Source organism: Sebastes fasciatus, chromosome 18, assembly GCF_043250625.1.
Source record: "Sebastes fasciatus isolate fSebFas1 chromosome 18, fSebFas1.pri, whole genome shotgun sequence".
NCBI classification, from domain to species: Eukaryota; Metazoa; Chordata; class Actinopteri; order Perciformes; family Sebastidae; genus Sebastes; species Sebastes fasciatus.
Window position 1 is genome coordinate 1,935,051 of NC_133812.1, and position 18,583 is coordinate 1,953,633.

The following is an 18,583-nucleotide window of genomic DNA, read 5'->3' on the forward strand; positions in this document are numbered from 1 at the left end:
GTTTGAGGGGAGAAAATAAAGGGACAGGGGAAAAAACAGAAATTAGTTGATGGAAGTAGCACCTTATACTAGAGTGTTCCTAATTAGAATTCAGAAAACTGGAGACTAATTGTCTGTCCAGGGGGCTAATAAAGGTATCAAATAAATGATTAAGACACTATACATTTTAAAATGACTACTTCTGTCTGGACTCTCATCAGGATGATGGTTCACCGCTCTACGCTTGGTAAGCATGCACATTCTTACAGGGAATCCCCACTGAAAGCAAGACAAGGGCGAGACGAGGGCGAGACGAGAGCGAGACGAGAGGGAGACGAGGGCGAGACGAGAGGGAGACGAGAGCGAGACGAGAGCGAGACGAGAGCGAGACGAGAGCGAGACGAGAGCGAGACTAGAGCGAGACGAGAGCGAGACTAGAGCAAGACAAGAGCGAGAGCAAGACGAGAGCGAGACGAGAGCGAGACGAGAGCAAGAGCAAGATGAGAGCGAGAGCGAGAGCAAGACGAGAGCAAGACGAGAGCGAGACAAGAGCGAGAGCAAGACGAGAGCGAGAGTCAGACGAGAGCCAGACGAGAGCAAGACGAGAGCAAGAGCAAGACGAGAGCCAGACAAGAGCCAGAGAGCAAGAGCAAGACGAGAGCAAGACGAGAGCGAGAGCAAGACGAGAGCCAGATGAAAGCCCGAGAGCGAGAGCAAGACGAGAGCAAGATGAGAGCAAGACGAGAGCACGACGAGAGCAAGACGAGAGCGAGAGCAAGACGAGAGCCAGACGAGAGCGAGATGAGAGCAAGACGAGAGCCAGACGAGACCAAGACGAGAGCCAGACGAGGGCGAGACGAGAGCGGGATGAGAGCAGGACGAGAGCTAGATGAGAGCAGGACGAGTGCGAGACGAGAGCAAGATGAGAGCAGGACGAGAGCGAGACGAGAGCCAGACAAGGGCGAGACGAGAGCGAGACGAGAGCCAGACGAGAGCAAAACGAAAGCCAGATGAGGGCAGGACGAGAGCAGGACGAGAGCCAGACGAAGGGGAGACGAGAGCCAGACGAGAGCAAGACGAGAGCCAGACGAGAGCGAGACGAGAGCGAGACGAGAGCGAGACGAGAGCCAGACAAGGGCGAGACGAGAGCGAGACGAGAGCCAGACGAGAGCAAAACGAAAGCCAGATGAGGGCAGGACGAGAGCAGGACGAGAGCCAGACGAAAGCCAGACGAAGGGGAGATGAGAGCCAGACGATAGCAGGACGAGAGCGAGACGAGAGCCAGACAAGGGCGAGACGAGAGCGAGACGAGAGCCAGACGAGAGCAAAACGAAAGCCAGATGAGGGCAGGACGAGAGCAGGACAAGAGCCAGACGAAAGCCAGATGAAGGGGAGACGAGAGCCAGACGAGAGCAAGACGAGAGCCAGACGAGGGCGAGACGAGAGCGAGACGAGAGCGAGAGCGAGAGCGAGAGCGAGAGCGAGAGCGAGAGCGAGAGCGAGAGCGAGAGCGAGAGCGAGAGCGAGAGCGAGAGCGAGAGCGAGAGCGAGAGCGAGACGAGAGCGAGATGTGAGCGGCGCGTAGCTCTCCGTCAACCCAATCCACACTGAATCTGTCTTCCGTGAACGTCTCTGTCCGTCCGTCAGCAGCAGCACCTGGGGAGCTGAGTGGACAGCGGCTCGCTAACCTGCCTTCCCCAGGCTGACTGACGGCAGACATTGACTGAACTGAAATAGTTTTCATGTCGGCTGCATGGGGAGAAATAAACAGTGTTTGTAGGCCGATGTATTGATTCATTGATGTTAATTCCCCGCCCGCCGTAGCGAGAGACGGGAATCTGCTGGTAGTGAAACGGACCTGCTCACAGACACACTGGGAGCCTTGATCAATCAATGTAGATACGGTTCATAAGTTCAAAGCACATATACAGTGGGTTATTTGTGTGATTTAATGCCGATGACGCTTCACTAAGTGCGACAAAAATAAACCTGTGAAAAAATGCAGGGGGTTTCCGTCTCACGCACTGAGTCAATGCGGATTGATACATTTAATAAAATGGAAGCCTGTCTGTTCCGTGAAACGTGCGAGTGACGGGCGTTAAAAAAGGCTTTCAGTGGGGACCGGCCTTCGGTCTCAACCAAGGACCTTCCTCTCCGCTGCTCATTAATCTGCTGTTTGGGCTGGAGGACAGATGTAAGGGCAGATTGAATCACATTGCTCACGCCCCCGCCTCATCTTCCGCTACATTCCACATCATCAGCAGATGAACAGCTCAATTGAGCAGAAATGATCAGCTAAAGGAAAACAAACATGCAGGCAGGCCAGATGAGAGGGAGTATGGGGGTGGGGGTAAACCTTCATACTGTACGACACATACAGCAAATGGCTTGCATTATGTGAGGAAAATGTAACTGACATAATGCCTGCTGCTCCTTCTGTACAAGAAAGAACTAGGTCCAGTATGCATGACTCTCTTTCCAGCTCAGTGATATAGTGCTCAGGTTAGGGGGGTTTACAATTATCTCATGTGCTTTATGAATTCATGTTTTTCCTGTTCAGTGACTCTGCACTTGATTGTCTTTGAGGTCTCCTGTTTGGATCCAATCTAAACAGGTTTGGCCTATAAAACACCAGGAAGCACAGTTATCCTCACTTCTACCATCTCTGGCTGCAGTAAAACATCACACATTCACACTCGACACTGTCTTGTGGAAAAGCCTACAGCGGCCCATTAGGTGTGGGTACTGAAACCCGGTATTAAACGGGCACCGGTGCTTAATTATTAAAGACCGGAGTATCAATAAGCTCCAACTTTTTCGGTTCTTTCGTCGGTACTTTTTAACATTTTGGTGTAATTTATTATCACACTGCAGTGGGCATCTCCTCTGCTATCTGTGTCCTCCAAATGCACAAGCATGAAGTGAAGTCAGCAAACAGCAGAGCAGAGAGGTGGCGGTGGAGACATTGAAGTAAACCAGGTGAAGTGAAGGTAACTATGACAACTACGCTCGTTACTGGAAGTGCAATTAAAACCTTAGCGAGTATAAAGCCAATGCTTTATCACTACTCAACAAGCATAACCATGATGTAAACATGTAGAAAATAACTAAATAAACCATATTCTAATCCGGCTGTGAATTTATTCTTTGTTTAAATAGTATATTAAAAAGCAATTATTTAGATATGAAAAAGAACTGACAAGAGTATTGATAAAGAACTGAACTGATAAGGAGTATCCAACAGAGTAGTAGTATCGATCCTAACAATAGCCATCCCCAACGGCCATCCGTTTCTCACAGCACGCATACAAGAGTCTTCCACAAGTCCATGTAGATGGGCAGTTTTCATATCTATTCACTTCAGGGGTCCTGCAGAGACTGTTTATGAGGAGGATCACTGCCCAGCTACATTGTGTCAAAATCTTTGTCTATGTGACACTGTGTTAAAAGCACTCAGCCTCTACAACCACATTAACTAATCAGTCATTGTCATTTGAACAAGAGATCTGAACCAAGCAGCTGTTGTGATGTATTCCAATCAATCAATCACTTTGATGCGTTTTACCATTACAGACAGAGTAATATCCTGCCGGGTCCTGGTGGAACCCTGAGCGCAGTCTATACAGCGCACTTATCATTCTGTATCCTTCATGGCCTAGTTGTGCTCTGAGCTGGACAGCTCATGGTTAGAAACATGGGCGAGCTGTCAGGGAGCTGTGTGGAAGCAGACATGCTCTGTGATCGTGTGGGAGGACGTATTCAAAATGGCCGAGCAGCAGCAGCGTTGCACCACAACCAAAACAATGATACAGGCCAGGTGAGGGACAGGCTGACGGTGCAGCTGGTGAAAGATGTGACAAGCCTTCAGATGCTGCTGATGTGACGGGGGGCTGAAATGGTGCGGCCAGAGCTGTGGCGCTGCGGCTACCGTTCAGCGAACAACTTGTGTCTCTTTGTGTTTTAAATGCACCTCATGCTAACGTTTCTAGATGTTGAAATGACACAGTGTGGGTGCATGTTCAGTGACACGGTGCTCTCAGTTGTGTGTTTGGTGTGGTCGTTGCAGCTTGTTGACATTACCTTCATCTTACTAAGCAGGGTCCTTAAAGCCCTTTTCAGATCGGGGGTCTTCTCCGACGGTGAGACTGCCTGCCACTGCAGAGGAGAGTTCAGACTCAGCGCCCAGCCCACAGACAACATGCTGGGGTGGGACGGGGAGGCAGGGGGGGGTGAAGGAGGGAGGCGAGGAATGGGGGCAAAATGGAGCTGACAGCATCCAGGCTTATGGGCCATCATGAAGATGGGGGAGCCACAGGAAGGATGGCAGGCAGTTGGAGGGCAGATGGGTGGATGAGGGTAGAAGTTGCCCAAAAGCTGTTGTAGTTACTGTTTGATCCTGGTCATGTTATTTGTGTGTCTGTTGGAGATGTTGCAGGGTAGCTATGTGAACAGGAACCTAACAGCCGGGCCAGACCGCCCGCGTGTGCGTCGCGGAACCTCTTATTTTTTATTTTGACGTCCATGTTAACAGGTTAGAGCAGCCACGCAGCCCGCTGGTGTGGCTCGGTTGCGTGTCGGCTGCGTCTCTTCTAGAGATTCGCGGTCTCGCGTGCAGCGCGATTCACAGCAAAAATAAACAGTGAAAATGATCTTTTGACAGTATGTTGACATCATACCAGCAATATCCCTACGTGTGTCTATGTCTATTTTTAACTCAACATTTCCTGCTTCCATTTCAAAATAAAAGCCCTGTAGCGTTTTTTTCTGTGGACAGAATTCCTGCATTTGTTAACACAAGGCTTTTATTCTGAAGTATTTGCAGGAGTTTTGTAGAAAATGCAGTGTCTTGCACGGCTCCACGAATAAATAAAGTACCGGCTTTTAATTTTGGATTATTACTATTATTTACAAATGAGCACATGCATCTTAACCTTTTTCTGTCTAAAATATATATAAGATATATAAATTACATTTATAATGAAATGAAACGGCCATTATGAAAAGCAAACTATGTAGAAAGAAAGGGCTGGCAGCAGCAGCGCTGCATCAGAAATGCTGCCAGTTCAGACGCCACACACGTGAGAGACGCAGCAGTTCAGCGAGGCAGCCACCATATGCTGCGGACGTGCCCAGTCTGGCCCGGATGTAACTAAACGTTGCCACTGCCTGACTCAACTTAGGTCTTTTGGGTCTTAAAGATGTGTAAAATCTGTTACAGGGACATAATAAACATCAGTATGTGTCACAGTGTTTCCTTCAGTACTTTGAGGCAACAACTAGGCCAAGCTAAACCTAAAGCAGGCACCATGGGAGGGAATTAACAGTCTATACTGGGAGAAAAGACAAGACCTCAGCGAGCTGACTGCATAAAGCGCTGACATCACAGGGGGCTAACCAATCGGTCAGAGAGGCGGGATGAGGTGAGAGGCTTGCACCCAGAGGTTGGGATGTTTGTGACGGATGGGATAGAGGGAGGAGTTTTTTTTCAATGGGAAACAATGTAATTGTTTTTTAAATATGGGATAAATTCATGTCTAGTTTCTACAATCGCATGGCAAGTAAACAATCATGATCTGCATACAAAGCTGATGTTGGATTGACATTAACTCTGTGTTCAGATCTATTAAGTGGCTGTCCAGTCAGATTTGAACCAACACTTAGTAGAAATTTAAGTGTGCAATTAAGACTAGATAAGTTGTATGACCATTCGTACCAAACTCTCTTAAAGACACAAAGTTTGACATTAAATCTCCGAATGCTTACAGTCAACCGCACAAGAAGCTGTATGTTCAGTGTCGATGTATTTACTGACCTCTCTGTCGAACTGAGAGAGCGGAGCGTCGCCACAGTCCATGCCTCCGCCAGAGGACAGGGAGCTCTCGGAGGGAGAGGTCATGGCCTGCCGTTTGGACCCGTAGCTTCCTCCTGACAGCTCTCTGCGCAGAGCGCTGCCGTTCTGGGAGGACGAGCCTGGAGAGAGAGAGGAGGGCAGACGGAGGGAGTCAGGGAGAAACACCGAACACTGAAAAAAGGTTCATGCTGCAGGGATGGAGTCGACTAAAGTGGATTCGGGGGTTCTAGCGGTTACTCACGTATGCCCAGTCCGCTGCTGGCGCTCATGGAGCGACCCGGCTCACCCCGGTTCTTGGTGATGGAGGGGATGCTGACCGAACCGCTGAAGCCCGCACGGCTCTCCTGAACACGGACGTTCTGGTTTAAACACGCACAGAGCAAACACACACGCACACGACACAGAGTGCAGTGCAGGGGACAGGAGTGAGGAGGACACAGTGACTCACTACATGCTCTACAGCTGAACACTGACGTGGCCCCTCGTGTGATTGGCCACTGAGGTTTGGGCAGACAGACATGCATGCATGGTCTCCGTAAGCGCACAGCTGGTCAGGAGGAGGACGATGAGTGAAGTTTAGAGGACAGAGGAATATGAGGCAGAGGAGGTTCATCGTGTGATTCAACCAAGCCTTTGTGGTTAGTTCACTAAATAGGGAATCAAATGGAAACTGTGCAACTTCCTCTGCTCAAATCCTCGTGTTAGCATGCTACTGTAGTAAAGGATAAAGGACAAGGAATATGCTGGTTCTGTAGAAGCAGGTTTACAAACACACACACACATCTCAAACAGTCCAAGTGGGTCTGTTTTAATATGTAAGTAGATGTTTCTGTGTTCCCTTGTTTGTTTTTTACAGTATGTGCCTGTCTGCTAACACAAGTCTTTAAAAGGTCCCATATTGTTAAAAGTGAGATTTTCATGTCTTTTAGATTATAAAGCAGGTTTAAGTGCTTTATAAATACCGTTAAACTATCAAAACGCTCAATATACGGAGAAATACACAGCCCGTATGCAGAAAATGTGCGTTTGAAACAAGCCGTTAGGATTACTGTCCATTTGTGATGTCACAAATACAATAACAATATTTAGACCATTACACAGTTTTAAACATAAACATTCTAAATGTGTCCCAGTTTATTTCCTGTTGCAGTACAAGGCCTATGAAAAGGAGGCTGGGTCACGGGAGGGACATGGGTCTTGGGGAATGGGGTATACCACATGCGCAGTGTAACAGAATCTGCGGTCGTGCGTTGCGATTGGCTCAATTTCGGCGAGTGCAGGCAAGATTTTACTGCGCATGTGTTATACCCCCGGAGATATGACGCGTGACCCAGCCTCCTTTATATAGGCCTTGTTGCAGTGTATGTAAATAACATCAGCTGACAGGAAGTAAACATGGACCCAAACTGTTGCCTGGCAACGCAATTCTGTTGCAATTCCGTTGAAATGCACTAAAACAGAGCGTTTCATACAGAGGGTGAATACAGGTATATTCAGGCAGACAGTACGAGGAAAATAAAGTTTTTTTTTAACATTACAGCATGTAAACATGTTCTAGTAGAAACACAAAATACAAGTATGAACCTGAAAATTAGCATAATATGAGACCTTTAAGATGATGTGTGTACACCCGTATGTACTTATGCGTGTGTGTATGTGTGTGTATATATGTATGTGTGTGTGTGTGTGTACCATGGGCAAGTCTTTAAGGATCTGGATCCCGTCTCCTGGTCCCATGTGGGCCACGTGGTTGAAGTTGGTGGGGTTAGAGATCAGTTTGTTCCTCATCTCTGGGTCTCTCAGCATCTCTCTGGAATCCCAAACACACACAGGAGATAGGTAGAGGCACAGAGGAGTTCAGAGTAACAACAGAAACTGGAACAGATTGAGTGCAGCAGTGCAGAGAGTCGCCCACTCATCTAGTACTCTCCTCAATTTACCACAAATCCTACCTTAAAGGAAACAAGCACTAAGCTGCTGTAAATAGTTTGCCTTTTTTTTAACTACTGTCACACATCTACAACATGTAATAGAGGGCTGCAGGGATGACCTATTTTGTAGGCCAACCAGGAAGTTAGCATCGTCCTGGGTTCCCTCGACAAACAGCCAATTGGATTGTTCCATTGGGTTTTGGATTATTGCAGAAAATAAGTTCTGTAGCAAACACACGTTTAGATACTTACACGTTTTGTTCAGCAAGATAATCTCCACAAATGAACACCACTTTTGTTTTGAAGTGTGAATGTAATCGCCAGAAGTAAAAAGCTAACGTTAGACTATAAACGAACTACACCACGGTCACATGAGTGTGAGTAAACACGAGGCTGTAAAGGAGGACGAGTCGGTGTGATGACGTTTAGTAGTCTCATTTAGCCACTTGTTAGTGACCGCCAAAAGGTTTTACTGTAAGTCTTATAAAAATAAGACTTACAGTAAAAGCTTCAAAATTCACGAGTGGGATATATACTGACGTATTTTATATTGTAGAACAAAGCGTTAAAATGTCTTCAGCTTGTGTTAACCACAGACCTTATTTCAGGCATTTAACTAAAAACCCATTGACCTCCAGACGAGGGAACAGGAGGTGCTAAAATGCTAACTCATTTCTGGGTTTTAGGACTCGTTCCTGCACCAGTCTATATAGGTTTTGGTTTCCCTTCATGCTCTTCAATGAGAAGTCAGTTGTACAAACGAGTGTATTTGATGATTTTAGTGTTGAGACTGCATTCTTAGTTTCTACTCCCAACGTTTTGCATGATGAGCTTGCACATTTGATTAGCTTTTCTACAGTCTTTAAACAGTGATGATGAAAAGAATACTTAGAAGCAGTGGTGCTAGTACTGTTACTAACTGGTCCAGGGGAAATACAATTAAAGAAAGTTATTAACTTCCACATGAAAACAGAGAACAGAAAGTTAGGATTAAAAAAAACAACGCAGAACACAGAGGATGCACAAGAAGCCCAGACTTAACCTGGCAACAGAGTTACGAAAGCAAGAAATATCATCAGGAAAACTTTGGTGAAGTTGTGAAGATTAGAAGTAAAAAGGGCTGAAACCTCCTCTGGTGGTACAGAGCCAGTATAAAACTCTATGCACAGTGAAGAGAGCTGCCTCGTTCTGCAGGTAAACTACCTCCTCTGCTGAAGCCGCTCTTCCTCAGGCACCCTGAAGGAGAAGCGTCTCTTGTTGTTCATGCTGCGCACCATCTGCTTCCTGCTGTTGTCTGACGTCTCCGGGACGACCAGCTCATCACCCTCTGGAAGATCACAACAAAGCCGCGGGCATGTTAATGTGACAGACTACTAAGTGCTGCAGATGTACTTCGGTTGTTGAGAGTGGCATGTCGAACTTTTTGCTTCTCAAGCAACTCAAGTACTCAAGTTGCTTAAGTTGCTTTTGTTCTACAGAATGTTCTATAATGAGCAGAGGAACGGTTACACAGTGACTAAGTCCTTCAAAAGCCAAGCAGTTCAAGAGCTCAAGTCCTGTATATACATATCCTGCTGGAGCAAACAGACACATATAAACCCTTTACCTTTTCAAACCACAATGGAATACATCGTATTGTGACATTCTTGACATGTTTGTAGTTTTTAGCTGTGCGCTGCTTCACACAAACACTAGTGAATTCTTACCGGCCATCTTGTTTCTGAAGTAGATGAGCCGGACTGTTTCCAGTCCCAGTAGGTTCAGAGAGCCGTCGACATTCAGAGGTCGCACCTGAAGGGCAAGCAGAGGAATCTAGCATTAATCCATTTTCCACAACTGATTTCTGATCAGTAATCATTCATTTTATTCTACAAATGTATTATGTAAATCTGAAGTGAAGTAAACTTCACAATCTGGACTATATCCATCTATTAATATGGCAGGATAGCAATCAGAAGTCAGGTTACTATGGTGACCGAGGCAAATAGGATTCATTCATCTGTTCCACCAGGTGGAGCCAGAGGTGCCTCCAGTTGTCTCAATGACTTGAACTTTATTTTATACTTTAAACCAGGGGTGCCCAAACGTTTTCCCTTCAAGGGCCAAAAACTGGAACTTAATGGTGGGCCATAGGCCAGAAGAAAACACCTATTTCATTACATTGTTAAGATACAAAATGGTACGGAGATCTCAAGTTCCCCTAATTGAATATTATTTTAGCTTTTACATGGTTAACCCCTTAAAGCCCGCCTGCTGAATACAATTGGGTTCATTTCCAGTCATACCCAATTTATGTAATTCCAAGACCCCAGTATGCAGAAATATTCAAATACACCATTTTAGAATAGAAGAAAATAACAAAAAATACATGTGATGATCATAAAGTGGGCATGTCTGTAAAGGGGAGACTCGTGGGTACCCATAGAACCCATTTACATTCACATATCTGAAAATCTCTATGCCAGTTTTTCCTTGCCAAAATGAAGCCAAACTTAGCATTACTTGGCCTCCTATCTGACAAGCAACATGGCTGGTATCAATGGATTCCTTAGGATACCAGTATCCTCACTCTAGCTTTAAAACCAGCAACAACCAAAAGAAAGATCGATTGCGTTAATGCGTTACATAAATTAGTGGCGATAAAATTAATTTGCATTATTGCGTTAACTTTGACAGCCCTAAAAAAAAAAGTCATAGAATAGCATGTCAAAAAAAAAATCCTCAAAAAGTTATAGTATAGTCTGTGATAAAAGTTATAGTATAGTCTGTCATAAAAGTCATAGTATAGTCTGTGATAAAAGTTATAGTATAGTATGTGAAAAAAGTCATAGTATAGTATGTGAAAAAAGTCATAGTATAGTATTCCATAAATAGTTTCACTGTAACTCTAAAACCGAGCCTGCTCCAGCCTATGAAAGACACAGGCCTTTCCTTAAAAAAAAAAAAATAATTTGCTAACATCTGGCGGGCCAAATCGAACCTGATGGCGAGCTAACTTTGGCCCGCAGGCCCGGCTTTGGGCAGCCCTGCTTTAAACCTTGTATTTTAATTGTCACATACATAGGCTTCATACATGAAATAACTTGACCTCTGCATTTAACACATCTGCTGTGGATTGGCCGGGGAGCAACTTGGGGTTCAGTGGCTCAATGGCACTTCGACATGCAGACAAGAGGAGCCGGGGATCGAACCGCCGACCTTCTGGTTAGGACGCCCCGCTCTACTCCCTGAGCTGCTGAAGCTTCAGTCATGTCATATTCACACGGCACTGACCTTCTTGAGAGGGATGGTCTGAATCCACTCCATGGTGTTGACATCAAAGACATCGACAGCGTTCTCACTGTACACCGACAGGTAGGGGGCGTTGTAGCCTGGATAAAAGGGACGAACAAACATAGTTTGGTTCTAAATCTGCCTCTTCATGTTTATTACCAATATAAATGAACATTAAATTCCTGCACTCACAGGCAGAGTTGGGAACAGCCGGCCACATCAGCTCCTGCTGACGTGACCTGCGGCCCTGGGAGTCCACATAGACTCCGATGGCGCTGAAGCACAGCAGGAGCTCCTTGCTGGAAATCTCCACAGCGCAGAGGGCTTCCAGGCCCTGTTGGGGGATGAAGGCCAGGGTGTGGTCCTCGTTGTGGAGCAGGTTGATAGGGGACACGTCGCCATGGACACTGCGGAGGTCATCGCAGAGTTAGATTGATTAAATTAAGATGATGTCATAAGAATAGAAATAAATTATTTATAGTTATCTCAGCGGGGGGGGTAAATGATAATGAATTAAAGGAAAACAGTCATAAAACCATTAAAGGAACATCTGAGTCTGTTAACAGGTAGAGTACCTGTAGCGGGTGAAGCCAGACTGGTATCCCACATAAAGACGCTCACTGAGCAGACCCATCCACTGAACGGGCCCCGGGGCCTGCACCTCTCGCAGCCGACGGTGACGTCCTTTACTCTTATTCACCTTGAGTGCAGGAGGACAAAGTCAGTTTTACAGCAGTAAATAATATGACCTAACTCAAGTTAGCTCGAAAGAAATCATTATCTGAAGAGGCGGTCTGCTGTTTTAGTATTAACAAACGCTGTTTCCTGACCTCGTAGCATATGATTTGTCTCTTCATGGCCACACAGAGGCAGGTGAGCGAGCCGTTGCGGACCGGGCCGGACACGATGGTCTGGCAGCCCTTTGTCTCGGCCAGCTTGTAGGAATCGGTCTCGCGGCCGTCCAAGGCCTGCGTGGGGACGAGGCGGACGTGGCGGTTCCTGCCGGAGATGACCGCCAGCAGCTGCTCCTGGGGAATCAGGTCGATGTGGTGCACCTTCTTGTTGTCCCCCACCCGGATAATTTCTGGGATGGAGGAAGCGAATAAAGTGGGGATAAAGGAGGGCAAAAACGGCAGAGAAAGGAATTGGTGAAGATGAGAGAGAAACAGAAACAGGCAGTTTTGGGAGTGACATAAAACACGTAGTAACACATTTAAAACAGCAATGGGGGGGTGGGGAGGGGGGTACAAAACAAGTGAACAGGAACACAGAACAGATCTTCAAAGTGGATCTTACCATCTTTGGTGACATGGATGACAAAAAGGCCTTCCTCGTTGCCCAGGGCGACACGCTCGTGATCTGAGGGCAAAGCAAATGAAGCGAGACGGTCATTTCAGTGCCAGTACGGAGACAGAAAAGGGCATTCTGTGCAGAAACTGTTCCAATCTGCTAGTTTCTATTTTCACAACTAGAGCCCTGTTTCCAACACAGGAACTTCCCCCCGGAACTAAGAACCTTTGAGGAACTCATTGCGTTTCCACCGCAGGGACCAGGGTCTAAATTAAGTTCTGGAGACATTTTACGGGGCCTTTTACCCCCCCAAAAAAGGCCCTGGGCGTGGGGGAGTACTTTTTGAAAGTACAGGAACTGTCGGGATGGAGTTTGCAGGGATGACCGTCGCTGATTGGTGAAACACACACACACACAGCACTGCTGCTTCAACTGTACTGCTTCATTCATAAAACAAGGAAGTACTCCATTTTAGGACAAGGGGAGACCATTTCACTGTGTTTGATAATATTCAAAGTAAAGTTAGGCTTTGCTGTCGTTAGTTCTTTGAAAACCTGGTGGAAACCCAGCTAAAGTTTCTCTGATTTAATCGTTTGTCTGAAAATAGCTCTACCTGGAACAATTACACTCGGCTGCAAATACACAAAGCCGGACCAACCTATTGTTGAGATAATGACTGCATAGAGATCAGGGAGTATGTACATCAGGGACATATCAGATCTTCTATAACACCTCTTGTAGTGTTTTTGGAGCAGGACTGTAGGTGTTGAAGGCCCACCTATGATAGCAGCAGACTGTGTTGTCTTGATGAGCGGCAGGGTGCTGTCGTACGCCTCCTTGGGGACGTAGACGAAGCGCTCCTTGAGCTTGTTCTTCTTGAGGATGCGGTGGAGCTCGTTGAGGAGGCCCACCCATTTGTTCCTCTCCTGATCGCTGTCGGCCAGGATCAGGAGGGAGGGCTTATGGTTGCTGCAGGGGGAGAGCTGGGACGCTGTCACCTGAGGGCAGAAGAATGACGAGGGTGAAAGGTTACATTAGATGTTTGATAGTATTTCGGAATTAAGTGGGTTTATTTTGAAACTTTTGGTTGCTCAAAAGACAAGAAAACTTACTCGGAATATACAAGGGATGTCTTTGCGGCTGGCGTGGATGACATCAGAGGCCAGCACAGAACTGACCGAAAATTCTTCATCCCTGGATGACAGGAATGATATCAAAATTTAGACATGAAGGACCTAGAGCTGCAACAATTAGTCTATCATTCCTTTAGTTGATCTCTGAAAATTAATCTGCAACTATTTGATAATCGATTCTTTCATTTTTCGAGCAAAAATGCCAGACGGTTTCAAGTTTCAGCTTCTAGGTGTCGATTTCCTGTTTTTCTTTTTAAGAGTCTTTTAAATATTTATTTTTAGACTGTTGGTCTGTCAACAGTTTACTTACACAGAGCCAGCTGTCAATCACTCCGACCAAACGGTCAAACTAGGCAGCGCTGATCAAATATGAATCAATATTATGTTACGTTAATGCCTATCTCTCTCCTCACATGTTTTCAGAATCATCTTGTAGTGAACTGTTTAGCTGTAAAATGAGAAGGTTTGTGACCCAGCAGCAATGTTGAGATCTGCTGAGAAAATACCAAGCACTGAAATGACCTGTGATTGGTCAAAGTCTCCCATCACAGGCTAGATGTTCTAAAGCCTGAAAACAGAGCCATGAGGAGGAGCAGAAGTCTAGTTATCTCTCAGAACACTTGAATTACAATATGCTGAAAGGTTATTATGGAATTTTTGCCCAATGATGCCAAAATATTGTTGCCTACTGAAGTTTTAACGTGATAATAGCGCATTAACACAAATTCGGTTTAACGGCACAAATTTCTTTAACGCATTAACGCAACTTAACGGGCTCAGTTTTAAAGCTAGAGTGAAGATACTGATATCATATGAAACTAAAAAACCCAATGAATCTATTGGTCCCTTGACCTCTGACCTCCAGATCAGTGAATGTAAATGTGTTCTATGGGTACCCACGAGTCTCCCCTTTACAAACATGCCCACTTTATGATAATCACATGCAGTTTGGGGCAAGTCCTAGTCAAGTCAGCACACTGACACACTGACAGCTGTTGTTGCCTGTTTGGCTGCAGTTTGACATGTTATGATTTGAGCATATTGTTTTATACTAAATGCAGTACCTGTGAGGGTTTCTGGACAATATCTGTCATTGTTTTGTGTTGCTAATTGATTTCCAATAATAAATATATACATACATTTGCATAAAGCAGCATATTTGCCCACTCCCATGTTGATAAGAGTATTAAATATTAGATAAATCTCCCTTTAAGGTACATTTTGAACAGATGTGTGATTAATTTATGATTAATCGCAATTAAATATTTTAGTCGATTCACAGCCCTAGTAAGTAAGCAAAGCATTGATAAATCACTAAGACACTTCTCTTACCTCATATCTATGACTTGGCTGACTACTACACTTGGCTGCGTGGCTTTCCCTTCTCCCAGCTCATAGAGGAACAATTTGAAGTCGCACACCACAGCCATCGCCCTCTGCCAACCCTTCTTCACCCCGGTCGGTTTGGGCACCTAGGACAGACACAAAGACATGGTTGAGTACCTGTACCAAAAGCTATAGGTCATGTTTACCTTTGTGTGGATTTGGGAAGACAGCAGGGAGAGGGAAGGTTTATTTGATTTAAAGTGAAGCAAACAAGGTTTCCAAACATCGGCACTGTTTTCAACTGACTATTCAATTCACCAAGTCACTCTAGGTCTCACTCACCCTAACGAGCCCTTCATACGCAGTACCAATACCCCTCTGAGGGTCGATACCCAGCGGGCCCTTGGTCTGGTCCTGGGGCACGGGACACACAGCCGGAGCCTTGTCCGCACAAGTTACATGGCAGGAGAAGTTACACACTGGACAAAGAGACAGACAGAGACAAGATGAGATGTTTAACTGGTATCAGATTTTAGATTCAATGAAAAAGACAAGCTAGCTTTGTAGTTCCATGGATATTTGTTAAATTTTAACATGAGAATAATATAAACTGGAATCATCTACGGGTTAAATCAGTGTTGGCAGAACACAGTTTACAAATTTAGATCCCATCTAATGTATTTTTGTTCACCGCTAATTGCTTTTCCCGTTCTTACCTTCACAGGTACAGCCTTGACGTATGAGCCCCACCATGAGGGAAGTGCACTGGTTACACTTAGTTGGCGTGCAGAATGACTTTACCACAAACTGATGTGCTTTGGGCTATGGAGAGCATGAATGAATGAGCAGAAAGGAGCAAGAGAGACATAATCGGCAGTTATTAACATAACATGAAGACTGTTGTGGCAAAGTTCAACAATGAAGTGTGATCCTACAGAAAAAAAAAAGTCTAACCTTGGGAGAGGAGCGCCCAATACTGCCGTATCCTCCTGAGCGCATGGTGGGGGTCTGGACTGAACGAGGAGGATGGTCTATCAACTGCATGGTTGAACACACAAAAACATTAAGCAGTGAGATAGTGTAGCTTAGATCAAAATGTATCTACAGCTTCCCATATGCTCATATTAGAATATGAGCAATGAGATCGCCTAGGATGACTCCATTACTACTTTGTATTTTGAGGAAAGAGGAAACCCAATTTGGTTTACAAGCACTACGAGTCCCAATTGTGGACACTGGTATTTACTTGCAGCACCATATTTGACAACAGTAAATTATCTCCTTCTTTTCATTGCATGGCTCACATTTCTCCATAATTGAGTTACTTGCAATTCACAATAGACAAACTCCGTATTGTGAGTTGCTCTGGGTAAGTTTCAGCTGAACTTTCATTGAAAATTGAATTGGCATGAGGAATATTTGTTCCCATTTGTTTCCCTTGTTTCTCGACATGCCAGACATACAGATGCCATGTTTAGAGAGAGGCTCCTGATGCTAAACTAGTCTGGTGATCTTCATTATTCCCATGTAGATCTTCTAAATAAAGAAAATCTCGATCAGGATTTCTAACTGGTGATAGGATGGGAAATTCCATCTGACCAAAGTCAGACATCTTCTAACACTAAGGGATTGTCTGACCTCTATGGGCTCCATATCACTAGCCATGGAAGGTGACCGCGAACGGGACTTGAGGTGGGACTTGGGGTCATCTTCCCTGGATGGAGTGTTGGAGGGGGTGAAGTTATCCATAGAGTCCACCTGAGGAGACAGAGGCAGGATGGAAGAGGAGCGGGTGAGGACACAGGGACAAGTAAGAAAGGATAAGTGAGAAAAGAAGGTCAAGAAGAGGGAGAAGTATAAAAGAAGATGATGAGGATGGGAGTAGGAAAGGAGTATGAGGAATGGAAAGGAACAAGGTGGTGATGAGGCAGATGGACAGAGGAAGATGAGAGGAGGAAGGGAATGAGACAGAGGGAAAAGAAGTAGAGTGTTAATTAAACAAACCAAAAGCAGAGAACAATATGCAGCATCCATGCTTAGAGAGAAAGAGCAGGTGCCATAAATACAGAAATGGAAAACAGTAAAGATATTGTGGTCAAGATATGTGGTCATATCCACTGGACTTTCAAAGCTACAGAGGCAAACCGACCACGACTTTATTGCACCCCATGTATTATAACACATGGGAACACATCACAGCCCAGTGACCATGCTCATTTGAGACACACCAAGTGTACACCTACACCATGCATGGCCATTCACAAAGCTACACCGAAGAATAAAAAGAAAACACCAATGCACACAGGCAGCACACATAGCAATACCCCATGGAATTCAAATATGGAACACATTAATGCCTTTGACATACAAATATCAAAACATGGTTTTCAGAACCCCTGCCATGCAATCACATAGCCACAGTAAACATACACAGGAAATGTACACACAAAATCTAACATCAACGTCACGAGACACACAGAGAGAGAGAGCACGTTTAGAAAGGCTCAGTGAGATCACAGAGAGCAGTGATGGTGCTTACGCGTCTGCCTTTGCTAGATGGGCCAACGGATGGCGAGCGCTTCAGTGGCAGGAGAGGCAGAGAGTGGCAGAGACAGAGAGATGAGTGAATATCAGAAAGGCTGTCTAACAGAGCTGAAAACATATTCAAACAGACTGAGAGGGAGAAACATGAAAATGGTCATATAAGCCTGTATAACATCAGCTCAGTGGTTCCCAACCTTTTCTGTTTGATAACCAGCTTTTATGCTCCTTAACCATTTCATTTGTTTATTCATTGCTTTTATTGAAACATTAGCTAAACTGTTTATCCATTCATTTAGCTAACTACTTCAACCATTTATCCATTACTTTTAGGTAACTATTTACCCATTACTTTTATTCAACTATTTACCCATTACTTTTAGCTAACTATTTCAAAACTGTATATCCAATATTTTAGCAAACTATATGAAGTATTTATTCATTCATTTGAACCATCTATTTCAACCATTTATCCTTTACTTTGAGCTAACTATATCAACTTCTCTGCTCGCTTGCTAAGTACCTTTCACACACTCAATTGCAACATGCAGTGTAAAGCTTCAACTGACGACTGAGGTTGATGGACAGCTTACTTGTGATTGTAAATCTAATTTAAGATCACACTAATTTGTGCGTCTATTGGTTTATTTGTCTCTATAACACAAAAATGTGGATGCATTTCTTTAATTAAATCATACTTTCTATGTATTTTAGTTGAGTTATTTTAGTTCAGATGAGTTAATTAGTTGAGCTTTCCACATGCTTCCTGACAAGGACCACTGGTTGGGAATCACTGCATTAGACTACTGTATGTACACCACAGTTGAATTGAGGACAGTGGCTGGAAAGGGTGGATGGCTGCAAATGGAAAAAGATAATATGCATGGTGATGGGAAGGTAGCTGGAAAAGTCAGTATGGAGCACAGGGACAACACAAGTTCTCTTTCTGGCTAAAACATCCTGATTAACAGAAGAGGAAGGGGTATATGAAGGATTTAAAAATATGTACTGAGTACTTTGTGGTTCTGTTCACTACAAGTTCTAGCACCAGAAAGCCAAAGTAGAGCCATTCAAATAGCCCACTGGCCTACACGGACTAGCAAGCAACTGAACACTGCAAAAAATATCAATCTTAACAAGTATACTGTATGCACTAGAAGCAATGCATTAGAATGTGCATTAAAAGCCAATGAATTAATCTCATTACATGTACTTTTCCATTTGTATGAAGATAGATAAGATTTAGACGTTAAAATAGA

The 18,583-nt window shown here is 44.8% G+C and overlaps 1 protein-coding gene across 5 annotated transcripts in view; it reads right to left on the reverse strand.

The window, feature by feature from the left end:
* Positions 1-18,583, reverse strand: part of cdc42bpab (CDC42 binding protein kinase alpha (DMPK-like) b) — a 119,807-nt gene that overhangs the window by 3,328 nt on the left and 97,896 nt on the right. The window contains exons 24-42 of one of the 5 annotated variants that reach the window (XM_074615476.1): positions 17,323-17,361; positions 16,422-16,541; positions 15,738-15,821; positions 15,500-15,605; positions 15,126-15,262; positions 14,790-14,929; positions 13,437-13,518; positions 13,103-13,322; positions 12,331-12,393; positions 11,865-12,118; positions 11,610-11,734; positions 11,227-11,441; positions 11,035-11,132; positions 9,468-9,552; positions 8,965-9,088; positions 7,523-7,640; positions 6,072-6,174; positions 5,792-5,949; positions 4,060-4,134 (exon numbers count right to left, since the gene is read on the reverse strand). In XM_074615476.1, coding sequence (XP_074471577.1) covers positions 4,060-4,134; positions 5,792-5,949; positions 6,072-6,174; positions 7,523-7,640; positions 8,965-9,088; positions 9,468-9,552; positions 11,035-11,132; positions 11,227-11,441; positions 11,610-11,734; positions 11,865-12,118; positions 12,331-12,393; positions 13,103-13,322; positions 13,437-13,518; positions 14,790-14,929; positions 15,126-15,262; positions 15,500-15,605; positions 15,738-15,821; positions 16,422-16,541; positions 17,323-17,361 — 2,346 coding nt within the window. Of the gene's footprint in view, positions 1-4,059; positions 4,135-5,791; positions 5,950-6,071; positions 6,190-7,522; positions 7,641-8,964; positions 9,089-9,467; positions 9,553-11,034; positions 11,133-11,226; positions 11,442-11,609; positions 11,735-11,864; positions 12,119-12,330; positions 12,394-13,102; positions 13,323-13,436; positions 13,519-14,789; positions 14,930-15,125; positions 15,263-15,499; positions 15,606-15,737; positions 15,822-16,421; positions 16,542-17,322; positions 17,362-18,583 lie in introns of all 5 variants that reach the window. The other 4 variants (XM_074615475.1, XM_074615478.1, XM_074615479.1 and 1 more) reach the window with 4 other exon arrangements.